Here is a 19,383-nt window from a genome sequence, read left to right as displayed (position 1 = left end):
GTGGCGGCTGCGGCTGCGTTTGCTGCTGTTGCTGCTGCTGCTGCTGCTGCTGCTGCACAGCCCTGCACATGTGTGGCATGCAATTTTGTTGAATTTGAATGACTAAAATGACTAAATTTGAATGAATAAAGGCGCTGACCCTGAGAGATTTTTTACTGCTGTGACTCCCGTTTTCTCACATTTAGAAAGACTGGGTTCTTTTGTGAAACCGGCTCCCTCCTTTAGTCTGTCTCCCCATTTGAAGTCTAGGACACAGCACAGCGTGCTGAACACACACTCGGACCAATAAAACCACAGACAGCGCAGCAGAATTGGTAAAACACAACGTATTTTGTGATAAGCAAGAATGCCATGATGTGTCTGTATTTTCTCATTTCACTGCTTCAGTTGGGGAGTATGGTGGAAAGTGTTTACTGGCGTGAAATTAAGCCATAAGGTGGCAGTGGTAGGGTTCAAAGAATACTTGGCTGATTTGACACTCAAGCCAATTGCCATGCCTGCAGGATAAGCTTAGGTTAATGGAAAAATAAAATATATTTGAGTCGTAAACCAAAAAGTAAAGATTTTATATTTTTTATTTTAATTTTTAAAAAATGGGATTTGAAGATTTATCATGGTATTGCAGGTTTGGAGCTCTGCAGCCACATCAGTATCACCTGGGTTAGCAATAGATGATGAAATTTAAAACATACAGAAGCTAAATGAAGAACCAGCATAATAATGTTTGTTAGATAGATATGGTATACTTTTCTTTATCTCCAGACGTCTGCCACAGATTATAATCTTCCCCCAGATATGGGTGGAGACGTTTTGTCAGAAACAGAAGCAGAAATCAGACAGATACACGATTAGACAGAGTGGAGAATATTGATATAAAAATGGATGAAAAAAATGCTGAAATATCAATGAAAAAAACTGTCAGGCCATTATTGAAGAATATGACCTGAAGGCAGAAATGGAACTATTATTTATTACTCAATCTTACCAAAGCTTACGAACTTCATTTAAGTGTATTTCTTACTGCCATTAACAAATGTCCATAGAGTAGAAAGAAGTGAATTGTAAGATTGGGCTAAACTTACAATTCAGGCTCAGAAATGTAAGGATGCCGAATCGCTCTGCTAAAATCTGATCCTATTACACAGCCACAAAACAAGATATGAGCTGGCAGCAGAATCAAAGGCCTGACGCACTCTCCAATTAAAATGGCACCAGAGGAAACGCAACCTGAAGAAACACAAGTTAGGGCACAATAACACTGCAGGTTCTCTATGGTCTGGCCAAGTCTCAGTCCTGCAACAGATAGAGTCAGGTTGTTGAGTTTTGACCAGTCAGGCTCATCTAACCTCATTTCTGTGAGGCCTGTCTGCTTTGATTCATATGCCATGCCACGCAGTGATTCATGCATGCACGACATTCAGCTTCACAGCCTAAAGAGCTGACAACGGTGGGAGTGGCGACAAAAACTCTGAATGAATCACAATTACTCCGCTCCCGCCACTTGGGATGAGCCGCACACAGTAAATAAGTGCGTATTTTCCTTCATGTACTTTTCCTCGGAAAACGGTCCGAGGGGAGATTGCCAGCAGGTCTGCTGCAGCGAAGGCAGTTTCATGCAAATTCAAAAGACATTTATTCAGTTTATTCGTACTGTAAGTAATTCACCCTGGTATACTTCCTAAAAAGAGAGGCACAAGTCACAAAGAGAAATAATAATAATAATATAATTTTTACGTCTTATTATTCGCATTTTTTTTGTCTACTCTTTCAGAATACAGTTAATTAAATAAAATATGAATAAGAAAAGAAAAATACATCTTCAGGGTAAAATGTGGAAAATAGACCCAGTAGGTGGCAGTGACACGGTCTGTTAGTTAGCATCAAACACAAAATAAATGAGTGGGAGGGTGTTAAGAACTGGATTAGTTTAGCCCTGCCCTGATTGACAACTGTGGGTAATTCATCGTTACATGGGAGGGATTTTTAGGGTGGGTAAAATGAATGGTAAAATGTCAAACTTGTGTTCTCTGTTTAATACAAGTTTTGAAAAACAGCAGGGAGGGGGTTTGCAGCCTTCAGCAAACACAGTCTTACTGTGGAACCATCATGATGCACTAATCTCTCAGATTTAGATGGAAAGGCAGCACGAAGCACAGAACAGGGCAAGCCTGTCTAATCCACAGGCGTATGTCTGAGCGCACGCATAGGAAAGCAGGTCGCAAAAGTGCACAGAAACACGCACATACAGATGCAGTGTTTGTGGGAAAAACAAGGAGTCCTACGTTCACTCAACGACGAACGGGAGGGTGGGCTGGAGGGGTGAGGAAAATGTAAGAGAATGAGCGTGTAAGAAAGTAGGATGAAAAGGAGTATATGTTTTTATTTTTCATAACTGCAGACTGGGAACCAACAAGAAGGAAGGAAACAGTGACAGCCAGACAAACTTGACAACCAAACCAGCATGTTCTCAGTCAGAGCCAGACAGGCAGATCAGCAAGAGTTAATATGAGCTGTCATGTTTAATAGGAAAGATGAGGGAAAAAGAAAAACATTTTCACTTTTTTGAGGTGTATAGATGTTTAGGCTCTAACAGGACACAGGAATCCTGTGATGGTAAAACGCCACATTTTTTATTTATCGCAGAAGTAGCATGAAGTATCGTATAAATGTTGCAATTTTGTGTATCACTGAAAAGAAAACGTGGCGCATTTCTTCATGCAACTTTCTCTGCTGGAAAACCTGTAGCATGAAATTGTGAATGGTATTAGACTGTCACACAATTTGTGCAACACCACAGCCACAGTGGGCTGGGTATCTCTGGAGAGATGGGGAGGTTTATGTGTATGGATGTTGTGTGCGTGTCCACTGTCTTGAGGTAAGTGGGGGGGAAAATATACCATAAAACCATGTCATGGTAACCTGGTTCTTCATGCTACATGTCAGTGCAGACGAACAATGGCAGTGGATGCACTAGGTTAGGATAAAATCCAAACAGCATGTAATGGGGAATAAACCAGACCACGCACCAGAGGAGACACACATCTATGTCTGTCCACAGAGACTATTCTGGCAATCACTCCATTATTTCCTAACCTTTCACCAACAGATCAACACATTTCTTCCCTTGAGGTCAGCAAAAGAGAGATGAAAATCAGGGAGGAGGAGTAGGCAATAAATAGGGGGACCAATACTTGGCCCTAATTAATAACCTCCACCACAGAGAAAACATTAAAGACCACTTCATTGTCTCTCAGAGATTTTTTTTCTTCAGCTCCTCCCTCTTGTTGACTTCCCCATCCACTCTTCTAACCCTCAAGTTCTCCTCCTTTTACCTCATCATAAATCTCTGCAAATCGTTGGCTACATACATTCCTCCCAATCGATGCAATCCCACCGAGGTTTTGTCTGATTTACCACATGGCTGAATCCCTGTATGAATCTTGACCAGTCACTGAAAGGGGGACAGGAGAGGTGGAGCGAGGTGGATGAGAGGAGAAGTGAACTCAATGACAAAGACCTTTCTCATAATACAGTGTAACCTCAGCCAAAGTCATGGGCAGTGAAAGGACTAAAACTTATGTCTAGGTCAAGTCTAGGTTGGGAATTAGGCATGGTTTTCCTCTGTCATGCTTAAAAAGTGATCAGAATCTTTTGGGGGGGGGGGGGTTCAGCAAACACTGCTTTTCAAATTATTTACATTCTATACACAGTCTGCTTTATAATTGTCCAATAATGTGTAAGAAAGTACCAAAATAAAATCATTGTATTCTACTTGCACAATGAAGTAAAACTGTCTATTGCAGTGGTTGAGACACCACCTGGTGTACAGTGGAAAATAATCCAATTGTACTTAATAAGTCTGAAGAAAAGAGAGTAAGCTGTTGAATAAGATCATTGTGCGTGTCTTTCTTCAATTCCTGAAAAATATCAGCACTGTGTTCAACTAAACCAGTCGTGACCATAATTAATTCTGTGAAGGTCGAGATCAAACAGTCTGATTGCCTCTCTTATCACAGTGTCAAACAGCCAGTGTGTTACCAAAACTGGTTAAAATGAAAAGTCAATTGACATTCACATCTAAAAAGACACTTTTTCTTTGTGAAAATTCAGGTCATCTATGACAAGTGAAAAAGAGAAGCACGAAGCACTCGGCAATATGGCAAAGGAAGCTAACAATGTCCAGTGGGTCTAATGTTAGAAAACTAAATGTTTGAGGTGATTTATGAATGTGACTAGAGAGCAGTACAAAGACGAGCAAGCTGCCATTTGGTATTGGGCAATCCCTGCCGGTGATGACATTGGGTGGTAAAACATTTTGTTCTTCTTTAGTGGTGCAAATATCGACATCGACTAAAGTTGAAACATTTAATGCATTCTATGTAATTTTTGTACTAAAAAAAAACAAATGTTTTTTTGTTTTTGTTTTTTGTCAGCTGGCACAGTGTTACAACAAGCCTTTCAGTATATGGTTCACTTTGAGAGCTGGGGAACAAGTGCTTTGGCTTGGCTTCTGACTCAGCTGCTCTGATCCAGCCAACACTGGGTTCGTCACACCTGGGGATGACACAGCAAAGTTATAACTTGGGACCCACACACCTGTGTTTCAGCTGATTGCTGGATTCAGGCCTATTTTTAGGACCCAGGGCGCACAAGAGTTTAAAGAATCTGTTCCATTCACACACTAGACAAACACACAAGCATTAGCAAAGTGGTTTTTCATTGACAGAATCTACCGAGCAACCCCTCCTTTCCTGTCATCATCAGGAATATCATGTGCTGTGAAACATTATGGATCTCCTCTACCAGACAGGAAATCTTTGGGAGGGCCCATTGATCAGAATCATTCCTCTCCAGCTGACCAGCCATCAATCACCATTAAATTAATCGTTTCACCTTAACATCCAGTGTAAGAGGACCCAGCGTGGTCAACTCAATCTAGTCATCTGTAAATTATAAGAAAGTGAAAGCACATAGAAACACACAGAAATCCCACAATGCAGCAGAAACATTACAAATGAGATACAAAGGCAGACTGAATCATTGCAAACACCAAACAGAACAGCTGGATTCTGACATAAATGCCTCGTAAGGCTAGGAATCCCAGAACAAGAGCTCACTAGACGGAAACAGGAAGAGCTAAAAAGAGGAAGCTAAGACATAAAATCATAGGCAGCTTTCCTCAGATATAGAGTCAATATAAAAGCCCGTCCAACACACAGGATTTCTTTCCAAACAACAATCAAACCATGCAGGAGTCTACACATCAACCTCCAACTGTTAGTTTGTCAATAAGGCGATAAGACTTCAGAATTCCACCTCAACAGATTTACACTGGATTAACAGGCACTGCTTTGCAGACAAGAGGCTGCAATATCAATAATAAACAGAGGACCAGGGGAAGCCAAGAGGTGCAGAGGTTACAGCGTATTAGTGAAACAGTTCTACTCTCCTAAGTCATTGCACATGATTGAAACACAGATCTTTCAACTAAATACTGTAACAGCAAAACCAGGAAAACCTTAAAACTAAACTCCGCTGTGGCCTTTCAAATTTTTACTAAAGGTTACCTCAATTACTGCAGCACCATGTGCAATGATTTAGTGCATCATCAAAGCAGGCAGCACAAGCGTCGGTTAATGTTAAAGGGAAGGTGCTTATTGCCAGTAGTTATTGTCATTTGTGAAAATTGCTAACACATTCACAAGCATAAAATGGAAAAGACCAGCCATTTCATTAACACACACCTTTAGGTTGTGACACTCAGGCGCAACAACAGCCAACTTTAGCTGGAGTCAATGGCCAGATTCAGCTGTATCAGTCACTGACCATTTCCCCACACATACAATGTGAGGCCAATTAAGATATAATGTACACTTAGCAGAGCTAGGAATGTACCAGCGGCCTAAAGAAAGCATACAGGAGGCAAAAAAATAAAAGGCAAGAGGGTCAGAGAAATGACATGTTGTGTATGAAAGACCAAAAGACTAATTTTGTGTACATTTAAAAAAGAAAAAACAGCTAGTAAAGAAATGAATAACCACCTGCTGTTTAAACTGTTATTGTGAGGAAAAACGCACATGCTCATTTGTACAATAACAAGAAAGTGCAAAGTTGCAATGCTAGTGCGGTCGGGCCAACTGTTCCTTCTGACCACGTGAGTGTGTGGGAGACAGCCGTGGGGTCTTTGGCTGAGTAGGGGATTAAATCAGCAAGCCAAACCAGAACCAATGCGGTGCCCTAGTGTGTGTGTGTGTGTGTGGGTGGGTGTAAGTGTGTGTGTGTGTATGTCAGGACAAAGCTTAATCACTTAATGAACATGAAACAGCACCACGTCTCTCTGCAGGACAGTCGGACCAACCAGAAGCCTTTCTCCCTCTCTAATAATACTGGCCAACGCCAGCCTGGGAATCTCACATGGGATTTAGTCCACTGGAGGGTACCAGCTGTCACTCATTTCTGAGCCCAGACCATTGGGCGCTCACATTGGCCAGACCAGCCTTTTTCCGTGGGGCCTGCGAGGGTGATCTGACAGATAAACGGATGGTTAATGAACAAACAGGACATTATGCATCGTCATTAATCTGAATATGTTTGGCGTGAGTCAGCCACACAGACACCAGTAACCAAGGGTGTTTTGAACGTTTACCATTCAGGCACTCGTAACAACACTGCTGTTGGTGCACATTTAAAATGTTAAAATTCATGACAAGAACAGGGGACCGTTTATTTACCAGAGCCTGTTGCATAGGGAGATGACACAAGTAAGTGATCAGCTCTAGAGATACTGGAGATGATTTTAATAACACTAAACTGGGTCTGACATCCTAGGCTGGCATGAATGTAAATCTCCCACTGCACTCACATGAATACATCCTGAGCCATGCATGATCTCAGTGACACCACGTCATTAAACATCTGTTCTCAGCAGACCACTCTGGCAGACAGCACTATAGCACAAGCAGCCATTACACACAATTGGAGGAAAGCTGGTATTACTTCTAAAACAAGAGTCTTCCCGCAAATATAGATGAATGCATTTGGGTTTCAGAGGAAAGTCTGTGCTACATTTATTTATTAACTGATTGTGACCCACTTACAGACAACATCAAAGAATGAAATTCACCCCATGAATGCAAACCGTCTTTGACTGAAGATTTCTTTTTTTTCCCACTACCCTGCAGTCAGAGGGATGCCCCACTTGCAGACCTGCAAAGACTCAAATCTTAGGAGAGACTAAAGGAGTGAGGCTCCATCAGTGAACACCGAGGACCAGCCATGTGAATGAAGTAACCAGGGAGTTATTTCAAAAAGCGTACACTGTGAGAGAACGCGCAAACGTTTACTGGCTTGAATTTATACACACATGCACACACGGCTGCTCAGCAGGACCAGCTGTACCAGGTAGGGGGAAGCTACACCTATTGTAGCCATTTTAGACAGCAGCTGGAAGGAAAAGCTCTCAACAGGATAATGAAAAAAAAAGGTGCACTCTCTCTGTCTCTCTCTCTCTCCTTTGATAAAGCTGATGATCATAAAAGCATCTCCCTCTCTGCCTACACAGGGATTTGCCAACCCTTTATTTACATGACTAAACTGGCAGCATGCTCTTGAACACAGAGGATTATTCCAGTATTTTTTCCCATAGTGGACAAAATACAAACAAACAAACCTTGCCATCATACACTGTATGCATCATCGACACAAGACAATATTAGATGTAGCAATTGAGGTAAACCATTGTTCCCAGAATGCACTTTGAAAAAAGAAAATTGCTATACAGAACAAAAAAAGAGAAGTCCCATCAAACACAACCGTGATAACGCAACTGATCGAGGCGGTGTTTGTTTCAGTCAATAATTAAAACACTCACTTCAGACTCAGATTTGTTGAAACCATCTGAGGGAAATGTGTACATATATGAATACAAATGAACACTAACTTGTCTGAAGTGAAGTTCCAGTTACAGGCATCTCTGAACGTCACATTACAAAAAGTAGAGACAGACAGGGATGGCCTTTATTAGAAGCTTAGCTTGAATGGGATTTTATGTCTCTCTCTTATATACAGTAGGGTAGATCTATGCTTGTGTCTAGGCAGCTCACATAAAGTCAGAGACTCCAACATCTCATTAAGGCTCAAGTAGTTAATGGGTTCATAGCTCTGAACAACTGTCAACTTCATTAAAAGAGCACAGAATCATTTAACATCTTGGATTTTGAGCTATATCCTTTTAATAATAACTCCCAATTAATGTCTCTTACTTTTTCACACTAACATAATCATAATCATATCATAATCAAAAGAACCGGAAGCGAAGGAAGCAACAGGTCAGACAATGGCTAAAAAGGCTAAGAAAAACTCGGTTGGCTGTCATGTATTGCTTCGATTACTGTTGAGAGTAACCTCAAACCTCATATGCTGCATAAACAAATCTAATCACATACATATACTAAAGTATATTTTTTTACAACTGCATCTTTCTAAAGATAATTGTGACATTGAAAATGTCATGGTCCCATCCATTTAGATGAGCTACACACATACACACACACACCTCCAACCATTAATGGTACAAGTGCAACTCTAACTAACTGCAGTGTCACTGCTGTCTGTGCAGGGATGAAGTGTGTGCTCCTTATTCTGGAAGCCCAGCGGTGTTACATCCTCTGGGATCCGTGAATATTATAGATCAGTGGGGCTCATGTGTAATCTGTCACTGTACGACCCGCTACTCTAAACCAGAGGAAACCCACGAGCTGCAATCAGGAGGCTCCTGGAGAGACGCCTGCTTCTCTGCCTGCCTGCAGACTAAGAATAGATCAATGTATCAGGCAAATCAGGATTAACGCTGCTGTGCTCCGATCACAGAGGACATGCAGACCAACAGAGCTGCAAAGACACAAAAAGTTCATCTTCGACGAGCACCACACTGTCACGCTGATTGTTGCTGGACAGTTTCCATGCTGCTTTGCTCCTGGTATCACACACACACACACAAACACACACAATCCCACGCCGACGCACGGCTACAAACCTATGTAAAGCAGCATCACCTAAATCCTCTTCCCATCATCCCACAGTGAAAGCAGTGATTATCTCAACTGACTGTCAGCGAACACACATATACCTCCAGCAGGTCTGTGCAGGTGTTTGTGACTAAACGCTTAGTTTTTTGTTTTATTATTTATCTGCAGACACACAGTAAGCCACCGGCCAGATTTCAAGTGACTGCGGAGCGCACGGAAATAAATAAATAGTGCAATTAAAATGGGAATGTGGTAGTGTAAAGACAAAACTCACCCGTCTGTCCTTTGCCCAGCGTCTTCTCCAAACGGTAAGGTCCCACGTAATTGGCGTGTTGGGCACCGCTGTTGTCTTTGCCGGACGATGACATGTCGAATCTGTGTGTGGGTTTGAACACTTTGAGAATAAAAGCGCAGACAATTAAACACTCCTAGCTGGAGGTCTTAGCCGCCGCTGTCCTTCGTCTTTCTCTCTCTTCTTCCTCTTCTTTCCGTCGCCTCCTTACTCTGGGTCTCCTTTTCCCGACCTCACTCGCTGCCTGAGGAGGTGAGCTTCTCTCCTTTCTCTCCTCTTTTCTCCTGTCGCTGCAGACGAGCCGCAAGTGCCTGGAATATCATGGTCGTTGAGTGCTGCGCTGCCGCTGTGCGTCTGTGGGCGGTGCTGTTGAGTCGTCAGGGCCTGGTGATTGACAGAGCCTCCAGCCAACCAGAGAGGCGAAAAGCAGCAGGTTTCCCACCCTGTTCAACTCTACAGAAGATTTGAAACCGTTTTCACTTTTAAGAGTCTGATATTGAATTTAGAAATACAAAATACGTTTAAAAACAACTTATTTTGGTTAAAATAAATAGTTCCACCTGCTTAACATAAATTTTTATTCCTTTATATATTTTTTTTATATTTATATTTATATATTTATAACATTCCCAAAATTTTAAACTTTGCATGTCCAATATTTCAATATGTCTCATGCAATGTCTTAATTGTTAAAATGTTCTAATGGATGTTTTTTCTATATTTTATGTTTTGGTGCAATATTTTTAGTATCCCATAGCCACCACACTATGTTATGCATCACATTTTGACAAAGTTTATGACTAGTTTTATTAGGGAAAAACATTTGAAGTTCAATAAAATATTACAAAAACTGTGGTGAATAATCTATGTTTCCCTTCAATGAAAAGAGAATGACAAAAAAAAAGAGATTTCACTGACAAACTTAAATTCTGTTGTTTTTCCAAATATACTTGTTGGACAGGCAAAGTTGGTAAAGGTTTTACTGTAACTGTAACACCAGAAATGTACCAAGTGATTCAAATTTTTGGTTTTGTTTGGTTAGAAAAAGTGCATCGGCCAAATCGCAGACTAGGCCTGTAAGTTACTTCTTCGTGCTTTAAAAAAAACTCTTATCTATTGTCATCTCAGGAGGAGAAACAGTTTTTAAACGCCAAGGGGAAAAACTGCTGTTAAATCTGCGTGACCCACGAGCAGATATTGCGTTAGAAACTGTCGTGCTACTGCGATGGACATCGGTACAGGGACGACAGGAGCGACTATTCTAGCTCATCATTGTCACTTGAAAGAGTCTGCTTCTGCATGAAAATGCTTCCTGAGACTTCATGTTTTGTGGGGACAAGACTACAGTATGCTGTGTTACGGAAAAAGACAATGAAAAAGTAGTCTGTTTTCAGATAAGACAATGTCACAGCTTGTTTGTTTGGGGGGAGCAGCATGTCAGATTCTACTGCAGGTGCCAACAGTGAAAAAAAAACCTGTCAAGCCGGGTATTCATGAGCACCACAAAAAAACTGTACCTGTGATGGCACGTGGGCGTATCAGCAGCCAAGGCATGGACGCTCTGCATATGATACCATTGATACAGAGGCTTATGTTGAAAATTTACAGTACAGAGGGGAATATGTTTCTGTCAAGACAATGTGTTCCCCCTGTAAATGTACGGATTCCCTGCAGAACGTTGTTAGGCCATATTGTGCACCTGTTACCAAAGCATGGCTGTATAGACGTGTGCATGTGCTTGACTTGTCTGCCTGCAGTCCATACAAGGCTCCACTAAAATGTAAATGTAATAATAGCTAAATGATAAGAAGCAAAAAGGGGAAGTGAGCTCATGGTTAACTTGCTTTGTCCCAACCTTTGTGTGTTTTAACACCTTTTTAATCCAATAATGTCACTGTCCATCCACTTATCGTTGCCCTAATACACACTTGATACACGTTATTTATACACACTGCAAAAAAGAGTTTCCCCTTAAAATATCTCAACACCCAGCATGCATTTTTGGGGGCTTTAACTTCAGGTCTGGTCAAAGTAATCCCATTGTATTGTATGTGTATATTTATTGAGGTGAGCAGCAGAGGGGTGGGGTAGGTATGTAAAAAACTGAGGAACTCACTTTCAAAAAGAAAGTGCTTCTTTATTAGCAAATGTTTATTATTATACAATGTTTTGTATTGACCATATCCAAACTCACCCTGCCCACTCAACACACTCACCTGATCTCTGCAACGACAACAGAGTGTTAGCCGCATATGTGTATTTATTTGTTAACATGGCCTTATTTCCCTGTAATACAGTAATTGTGTTAAAACAAAATCAAGAAACATATGGGTGAAATAACAGCTCCCTTTTCCAAAAATGAGTTGTAAGTTTGAATCTTGTCTATTATCAAAAGCCAAAACTGAGACCTGTACAACATCAAAGACAATATTATTTAAACACGGAGGAAAAATACAATCATTTGTAAAACGGTTGTGTAATCCGTGGGCAACACACATCTCAACAATCGGAGGAATCACATTTGGTTGGGCTAAAAATATGTCATACCCAGCAGGCTGCTCACTTCTTACCAAATAAAGTGTGAACACAACCCACCAGTGTCCAACTAATGCAGTATTCTTCAAAATATATAAGACATCTGTACAAAAACAATTCATTAAACTAATTATTATTATTGTTGTGATTATTACTATTATTATTATTATTATTATCATTGTTTTTATTATTTTAAAAACATTTTTGTTGGTTTAAATATAAATTAGACATTTATATGTGATAACTATTCATTTCTAATACTACTAGACATAAAGAGTCAAACGACTTCATGTTGTGTGGATTAGAAAGAACTGAAAGTGCTTCAAATATTTAATTTAATTTAATACAATACAGAGCCTAAAGCGTTGAAACAGCGCAGCTTTGATGTCCACTTTAACCAGCAGCAGTGGACCCGGAGGACTGGTCTGTGGTGCTGGGACAGTTGCCTTCTTTCTCCATTTTATAATCCAGCCTTTGGGAAAAGTGTGACTTAATTAAAGTGAGTTATTGAACCCTAACCAACATAACAAGACAACATCATCTTTTACCTTAAATGTTACAGCCTTCATAAATATTTATATGCAGTGTATTTACTGAAATGGCTGCAGTCCGGCTCCTCAGTGTTTTAGATTCTTGTCTTTGGCCACTCATTTATTTTTCCTCACTGTCAGGACTATGGTGCTCATACACACACACACCCCGGTGAGTGTGTGTGTGTGTAGCAGAGAGACCGAGAGTATGTTGGTCCTCTGATTCATTTCACACCTCAGTGGTCTGAGACCTGTGACTGTGGCTCTGGCCTCCGTCTGTTCCCTTCACACCCTGAGAGAATACAGGTGTCAGGGGACACCAGCAGGAGGAACACACTCACTGCTTTATGCACACCTACAAACATCAACACGTTTTGACATTGAAACACAACACTGAAGTCACATCACGCAACACGTTAAAGCAGGGGTCCCCAACCACCAGGTCATGGGCCATTTGGAATTAATTTTTCATTGTTTTCAGTCTGGGGTCATTTTACTTTGAAAAGAGGTTACCACACTCCACTTCTCTTTCAGCACTTTTTTCATGCTTATATTAGTCTATTTTTAACCTAGAAAATGGTTTAAAAAATGGTGCTAGAGTGCTTCTTTAAACATGCGAAAGGCCACTGAAGAACTGAAATCCCTGCTTCCATTTCCAACATCCCGTCTCTGTGAAGAAGGATTTTCAGCCTCAATCAAAACAAGATTACAAAGTAGTCTGGACATAAAAAAATAAAAATGTCCTCCCATCTCCGATTATCACTGCAAAGTAGGAGACATTGACACAACTAGGAGCCTCTGGTCTCAGGGCAACAAGCTCTGGCTGCATCATGGCGGTGTTGTTTAAATTTCAATGAAATAGCAATAGAAATGGTACTCAATATTACTATATAGTTACAATGTATGTGTAATAATTCAATGATATATGATACACGTTATTGTCCTATGGTTATGTGGATGAACTCTTTTCACAAATCAACTGTTGAATGTATTATAAACTAACACTAAGTAACATCATATTTTATCAGAGAGTTCATTGTTGCTGGTCTTAACATGCGGTGGACTAGAAAACTGTCCAGGATGTACCCTCTCCTCAGACAGTTGAAAATTGTCTTGAAGAAGATGAAATAATGAATTTAAAAAAATGTGAAGTAAAATATTTTATTCTATAATAATGTTACCTTCTTAAATAAAAATATATTCAGTCCTACTCTGTGCAACACTATGCTGCGTTGTAAATGTCAACATTTACCAGACGGATGAGTTCAAATTCTATTCAAGTCATAAGTTCTGTAGGTGGAAGAAGAGATATTTATACTTGGCATCTCGTTCGTGACACAGACAAAGTAAAACAGGAAACACACTGCAATCTTTTGCAGTGTGGAACGGGAACATTTCCTGTCTCCTCACTTTTCATTCATGAAGCTGAGTTTACAGAGCACACATGCCCCACTTTGGTGCCTTTGAGGTCTGCGTGGAGCATGTGTGCTGTTTCCCCTGATGCCCTTCAACACACTGAAGTTTCTGCAGGAAGGAGGCGTGACCCAAAGTGTCACCCACGTGACTGCGGGGTGGCAGGTGGACAGGGCATGTGATGTCAGCGCCAGGTGGGCACCGTCTCAATAATGCATCATGCCCAGCCCTGGCAACGGCAGGCGAACTACTTTGAAGTGTTCCAGAAACATCTGTAGCCTGGGTTTTTAATCACCTCGCCTGTGCCACCTTGCTTGCAATCAATCTTCCTCCACATTTCCTCACAGCCTTCATCCCTCTCTCTGTCTAACTGGCCTGCACAGTTATTAATGAGAAGTTTTCCAAGTTTATGGTTGGACTAAAGTCACAGTACACCCACAATGCTGCAGAATCCATTAAAAGAAAGCGATCATCAGAACACATACTGGTTTACCACTGTTGGATCAGCTGATCAAACTGCAAACTCCAATAAGCTGCATTTGCCATTTGGTCTGCCATCACATTTGCATACTAATAGTCTCGTTGCAACCAACAATTGCAACTAAACATTGCTCTGATGATTAAAAATCAATCACACCATGGAACAGAGTGCACAGTGCCCAGTAATAATTTAAGGTGAGTTCATGTTTTATTTGATTTGTTTGGATACTAGAGAGAGAGAGAAAGAATAGTGTAATGCGATGGAGCATGAAAAAGAATGTGGGAGAGGAGAACGAGTCAGAGTCCTTTTAATGTGTGGCAGGAGTCCAATAATCTCTGGACATTAGAGGGAGTCCAGACTGTATAATATCTCTACCATACCACCACATAATGAATAGTCGCGGAGCGCAGTCTGACCAATTCATCAGAGAGCTCTAAACGTATCACTTTGCATTAAATTTGCACACATACACACATACACACTTTGCGTCTTGGAAACAAATGCCCACAAACACACTCCCAGCCTTTCAGGCTTCTACAAAGTGATTATTGCCAGCTAGCTGTGAACTGGAAGCTGTTGCCATGACTAGTTTGGCCAGAGTGTTGTGCATGATTAATTAGTGTGTCATCCACATGCAGAGACAACTGTTAGTGTTCATCTGCAAACATTTAGAAAACTGGACAGGACACGGGCGAGAAAGCAAGGACAACAAAGGTGGAGTTTGACTTGACCGGGATTCAGGGTGAGGAAGAGCCAGGTGCCAAAAAGTTAATTCAGTGCTTGTTCTTTTCTTTTTTTGGATGCAGTTTTTAGATGAATGAATGAAGAATTACATGAAAAACTCAGGCTGGCAAACATGACAATACAGGGAGAGTAAAAATAATTGATGTAATTTTTGGCTCTAAATTATTGGCTTTTTTTTTTTTTTTTTTTTTTTTGGCCAATTCTGCCTGATTTCCCACAGTGGAGCTTTAAAAAAGGTGGGAAAGGAGAAGGACTTTAGGGGCCCATAATTAAAATGGGCCCCAAAAAAATATAATAGAGACTGATGATGATGATTAGTTTTATGAAAAATAGCACCAAAAATGTCCAACAGCCTCCTGACTGGCTGTGTTGAGCACACAGTAAAAATGATTTTCCAGCGTCCCTGTTCCCACAAACTGCACTCAGTCACAGGTTCTCTCTTCAGTTTGAAACCTTTCACAATGAAGTTCTGTTGTTAGCCTCTTCAGACTCGACATGTTCAACTGGATGATGTTTTATTAGTTTTGTCATTAAAAAAAATCCTTATCCTAATCCTTAACCTTAATCTAATCTGACCCTAATTGTAATTACTCCAAAAAAAGGCCTCACAAATATAGCTACACACATACACACACACACTGGGATGGATAGTGCGTAAGAGATGGAGAGCCTTAACTCTACTCCCCCCTGCTGGTTATAAGACATATTTTTTTATTTTACTGCTTCAGGCCCAAACAGGAATTTCCTCCAAAAAGCGTCGGTAATCCATACACTGTACCGTGGTCACACTCTCACTGGGGTCACTGTCTTAGTTTTTCTTTTTATTTCTTAGTTTCTCGTTCTCTTTTTCTGGTGGCATCATGAAGTCATCTGACCCAGTTAGCTTCTGTTACTGCAGTGTTCAAGCCGTCAGCCACTGTCATGACAGCAAAATAGGAACTCAATTTTTTATATATGTATATATATATATATAAAGAAAACAGATATTATTGAGTTCAAATCAGTGAGACAAAAATCCCGTTAGAAATGCTCAGACAGTGGAGGACTTTTTACATTTAAGGCACGCCGTGTTGACAGTGGGGCCGTGATTAGCTGTGAGACTGAATGCATTTGAGTGGATAAAGGACACTTACAAACAACTGCACACTCACCGACGAACACGTGAAACAAAGCAGCTCCCCTTTAATCACAGCTCATTGCCATTACAAATACTGTAATTGCCATATTAGAGGCACACTCTTAATAATCATGTAGTGTTGGCAGCAGAATGGGGTTGTTAGTTTGGTGGTTTCTTCCGCTCTAATTACAGGGATATTTAATGGTAGAGTGTGGTGAAGAATGAAAACAACAGCTTCAACACCTTCACTGATCACTCATACAACACATACACACTCCCCCATCACTGAGGGCCATCGTTATCCCCACAAACTTCGCAAAAACACAACGGTGGTTCTCAATTATTTTCCGTCATGCCGTCATGTCGTCAAGGTTAGAGCAATAGCAACTTTTGAGTAAATTCTTGAGGGTGGATGCAACTCAGCGATGAAAAAAAGAGACAAGTGTACATACAAGAGAGTATTTTTAAATTAAAAAAAAAAGTTTGAGAAAAAATATCCAGTTTATTTCTGGTGCTGACAGACAGGGGCAGCCCTCGGTGTGCTGTAGGCAAATATGACTCATCCTAGAGTTGCAGCTGAGAGAAGCCAAATTTCTCTACGATGTGAAACAAGAAAAACAGCCCAAGCAGAATTTGGAAATGACAAAATATGAATGATAAGTTCACAGAGGAGAAGCCACGCAGTATGTGAGTCATGCAGAAGCACTTTTATAGAGTAATTCTTCTGGAAAATAACTGAGTAGAAAAGTTTCACACATGAATCCAGAGGCAGAGGAGTTCATGCTCCAAAAAAACAAACAAACCCTGAGATATAGTTAGTGATTTAGTCCTACACTGTTCTATTTATGGTTGAGAAAAAAGGATTGTGCTTTTGGAACTTCAGGAAGTTTAAACAAGAATTTATAATTAGAAGAAACGTAAGCAATATTGGACAATCCAATACTGGCAGCACATTATACTGTGATAGTGATCGTTTTTGCACCACAGACCAGGAACAGGACCGTGTGTGAGGAGGAACATGACAAAATGCATCTCATAAACCAGTGGTTTTTATTTTAAGTTTTTTAATCAAATCCATATCATAGGTTGAAAAACACTGCAGACCATGTAGTTCTTATATATATAATACAAATAAAATTATTATTTTTATTTTATGCACTTTTATTTTAGGACCCATGAGATTGTCTTTTAAACACAGATTCCTTTTAAAATAAAATCTAATAAAATCTCCTTGTGTTGTTTTGTTTTTGTGTTGCTCACGTTAGTATGAGGGCTTACTGAGCATGAACAAACTGCAGACAGTAGTCAGTAGTAATTCTTCAAAATAAAATACCACGGAGACTTACGCAAATTTAAAACATTTTAATTTTTAACCAGTGCAGCCTAGTTTTCATTCACACAATTTCATTCACCTTTTAAGGTCATGTAGTCAAGGCAAACACATTATTTCTTTGGCAGAGATATTCACAACAGCAATGTGGCAGTTTTCAAAAGAACATACTGATAATGGCTCATTTAAAAAAAAAAATTCAAACAAAAGCATTCAAAATACAGTCTTGCTGTGTCAGTCTCGACTCACTCTCAATTCACATAATAATGCCGTGTCACTGAGGGAGATTACAGCAGTTGGGAATACAGAGTACCTGCCGCGCAGGATATTAGAGTTCATTTTGTTTGAACAACAGTTTCAAAGTCAAACATGCAACAGTTTTTGTCTTTGTCACAGAGGGACACGGGGGGCTGAGGATGGAGAGGGAAGGATGGAGGACAGAGAAGGAGACAGTAGGAGAAAAGGAGGGAGGCGACAGACGTGGGCCGTGCAGGGGTGGCAGGCGCAAGTGACAGTGGCAGATGTATTACCAGCAACATCACTATCCCCGCTGATGGGGGCCATCTTCTTTATATGGTCTCTTTCAAACACACACACAAAGTCTCTCTCTCTCTCTCTCTCTCTCTCCCTCACAAACACACACACACACTCACTCACACAAAAAATCACACACTGAAGTTGATTAAGGCCAGTGATTTGGCTTCACAGCACGCACAGAGGGAAGTGACTGTCACCATTTTTTCCATCAGCAAAGCTTGCATTTATTTATTAATTAAAATATCAGCTTGTAATTTTATTTTTTTTACTAAGGAAATGTTCATTTTGTGTCTTTACTGTGGAAAAACCGCCACTTAAAAAAAACACTAGGTGGCAGCGTATATTACCTTTGGGTTAAATATGTGTTTATATCATGTAAAATATATGTCTATTTTTAATTGTCTTAAGTAATGTATAACCAACAGTTTTCCTCTTATCCCTAAGGCCTGGGTTACCACAGCAGTAGTCCCAGAGTAATCTGGACCGTTTTTTCTTTATCCAGTTGCTATCCTCCTCTCTGTTGCTTTCCAAAATGTTTGGCTGGCCAGGGTATTGTGTTCCTCCAGAGAGTAATAAAGGCTGATTGGAGTTAAAACAGTGGTGAGATTTTCCTGCCCCAGCATCTGTTGGGTTACAGTCAGCCAACCTGTCATCTGTGAAATGAAGACCAGCGCAAGGGTCCACAGGAGGGGACGGACAGAGAGAAGCAGAGATGGAGAGCAAGGGATAGGAGGATGAAGGTGGTGCACGGGTAGGAATAGAAAAGGTTATTGTGTAAATGTATTAAACATTACTGTGAGTTCACATTTAGCTGTGGAAAAGAAAACATGGAGAAAGACGAAGAAAGAAAATCAACAGTGGTGACATGGGGTCAACTGAGGAGCTGGACAGAAACACCTGACCTTTAGATGAATCATTCCAACTCCCTGTCCTCATGTATCACTGCCTCAGAGCATTGGGGTGAGGAGCAATCCCTTTGACCCCCACCCTTCCGCCATCTAATTCCTATCACGGCTAGTCTCTGTCCGTCACCCACCGCTGAACCCAACCATCGTCTCCACCTGCTTGGCCCCCCTCAGGGAATCGTTTTCACTCTAACAGCTTCAATTAACCTTGGCCCTTCCACCACCACTAACACCAACCCCCGGCCTCCACACACACACACACACACACACAAACAAAGATACTACACACACACACAGATTCTCCTTGCCATATCAGTCAGTAGAGTAAAGGTCACTGGACTGAGAGACGGACGCTCCACTGGTGACATGTGAAAGAATGTGAAGATACCTGCAGTCCACGAGTCCTTAAGCAAATATCACAGACAGTGGCATTAATCCTATAAAATAATGGGAGCTGATACAGCCAAAGGAAA

General features: G+C 40.8%; 1 protein-coding gene across 5 annotated transcripts in view; it reads right to left on the bottom strand.

Moving 5' to 3' along the window:
• brsk2a (BR serine/threonine kinase 2a) overlaps positions 1–9,882 on the bottom strand; it is a 135,817-nt gene extending 125,935 nt beyond the window's left edge. For 4 of the 5 annotated variants that reach the window (XM_017033150.2, XM_025055933.1, XM_008312324.3 and 1 more), the window contains exon 1: positions 9,301–9,394. In XM_017033150.2, the coding sequence (XP_016888639.1) occupies positions 9,301–9,394 (94 nt within the window). Of the gene's footprint in view, positions 1–9,300 lie in introns of all 5 variants that reach the window. The other variant, XM_017033149.2, reaches the window with a different exon arrangement.
• Between the last annotated feature and the right edge of the window lie 9,501 nt (positions 9,883–19,383).

This window comes from Cynoglossus semilaevis, chromosome 6 (genome assembly GCF_000523025.1).
Source record: "Cynoglossus semilaevis isolate Cse_v1.0 chromosome 6, Cse_v1.0, whole genome shotgun sequence".
NCBI lineage: Eukaryota > Metazoa > Chordata > Actinopteri > Pleuronectiformes > Cynoglossidae > Cynoglossus > Cynoglossus semilaevis.
The sequence above is the reverse complement of the archived record's forward strand: the minus strand, read 5'-3'. Positions and strand labels throughout refer to the sequence as shown.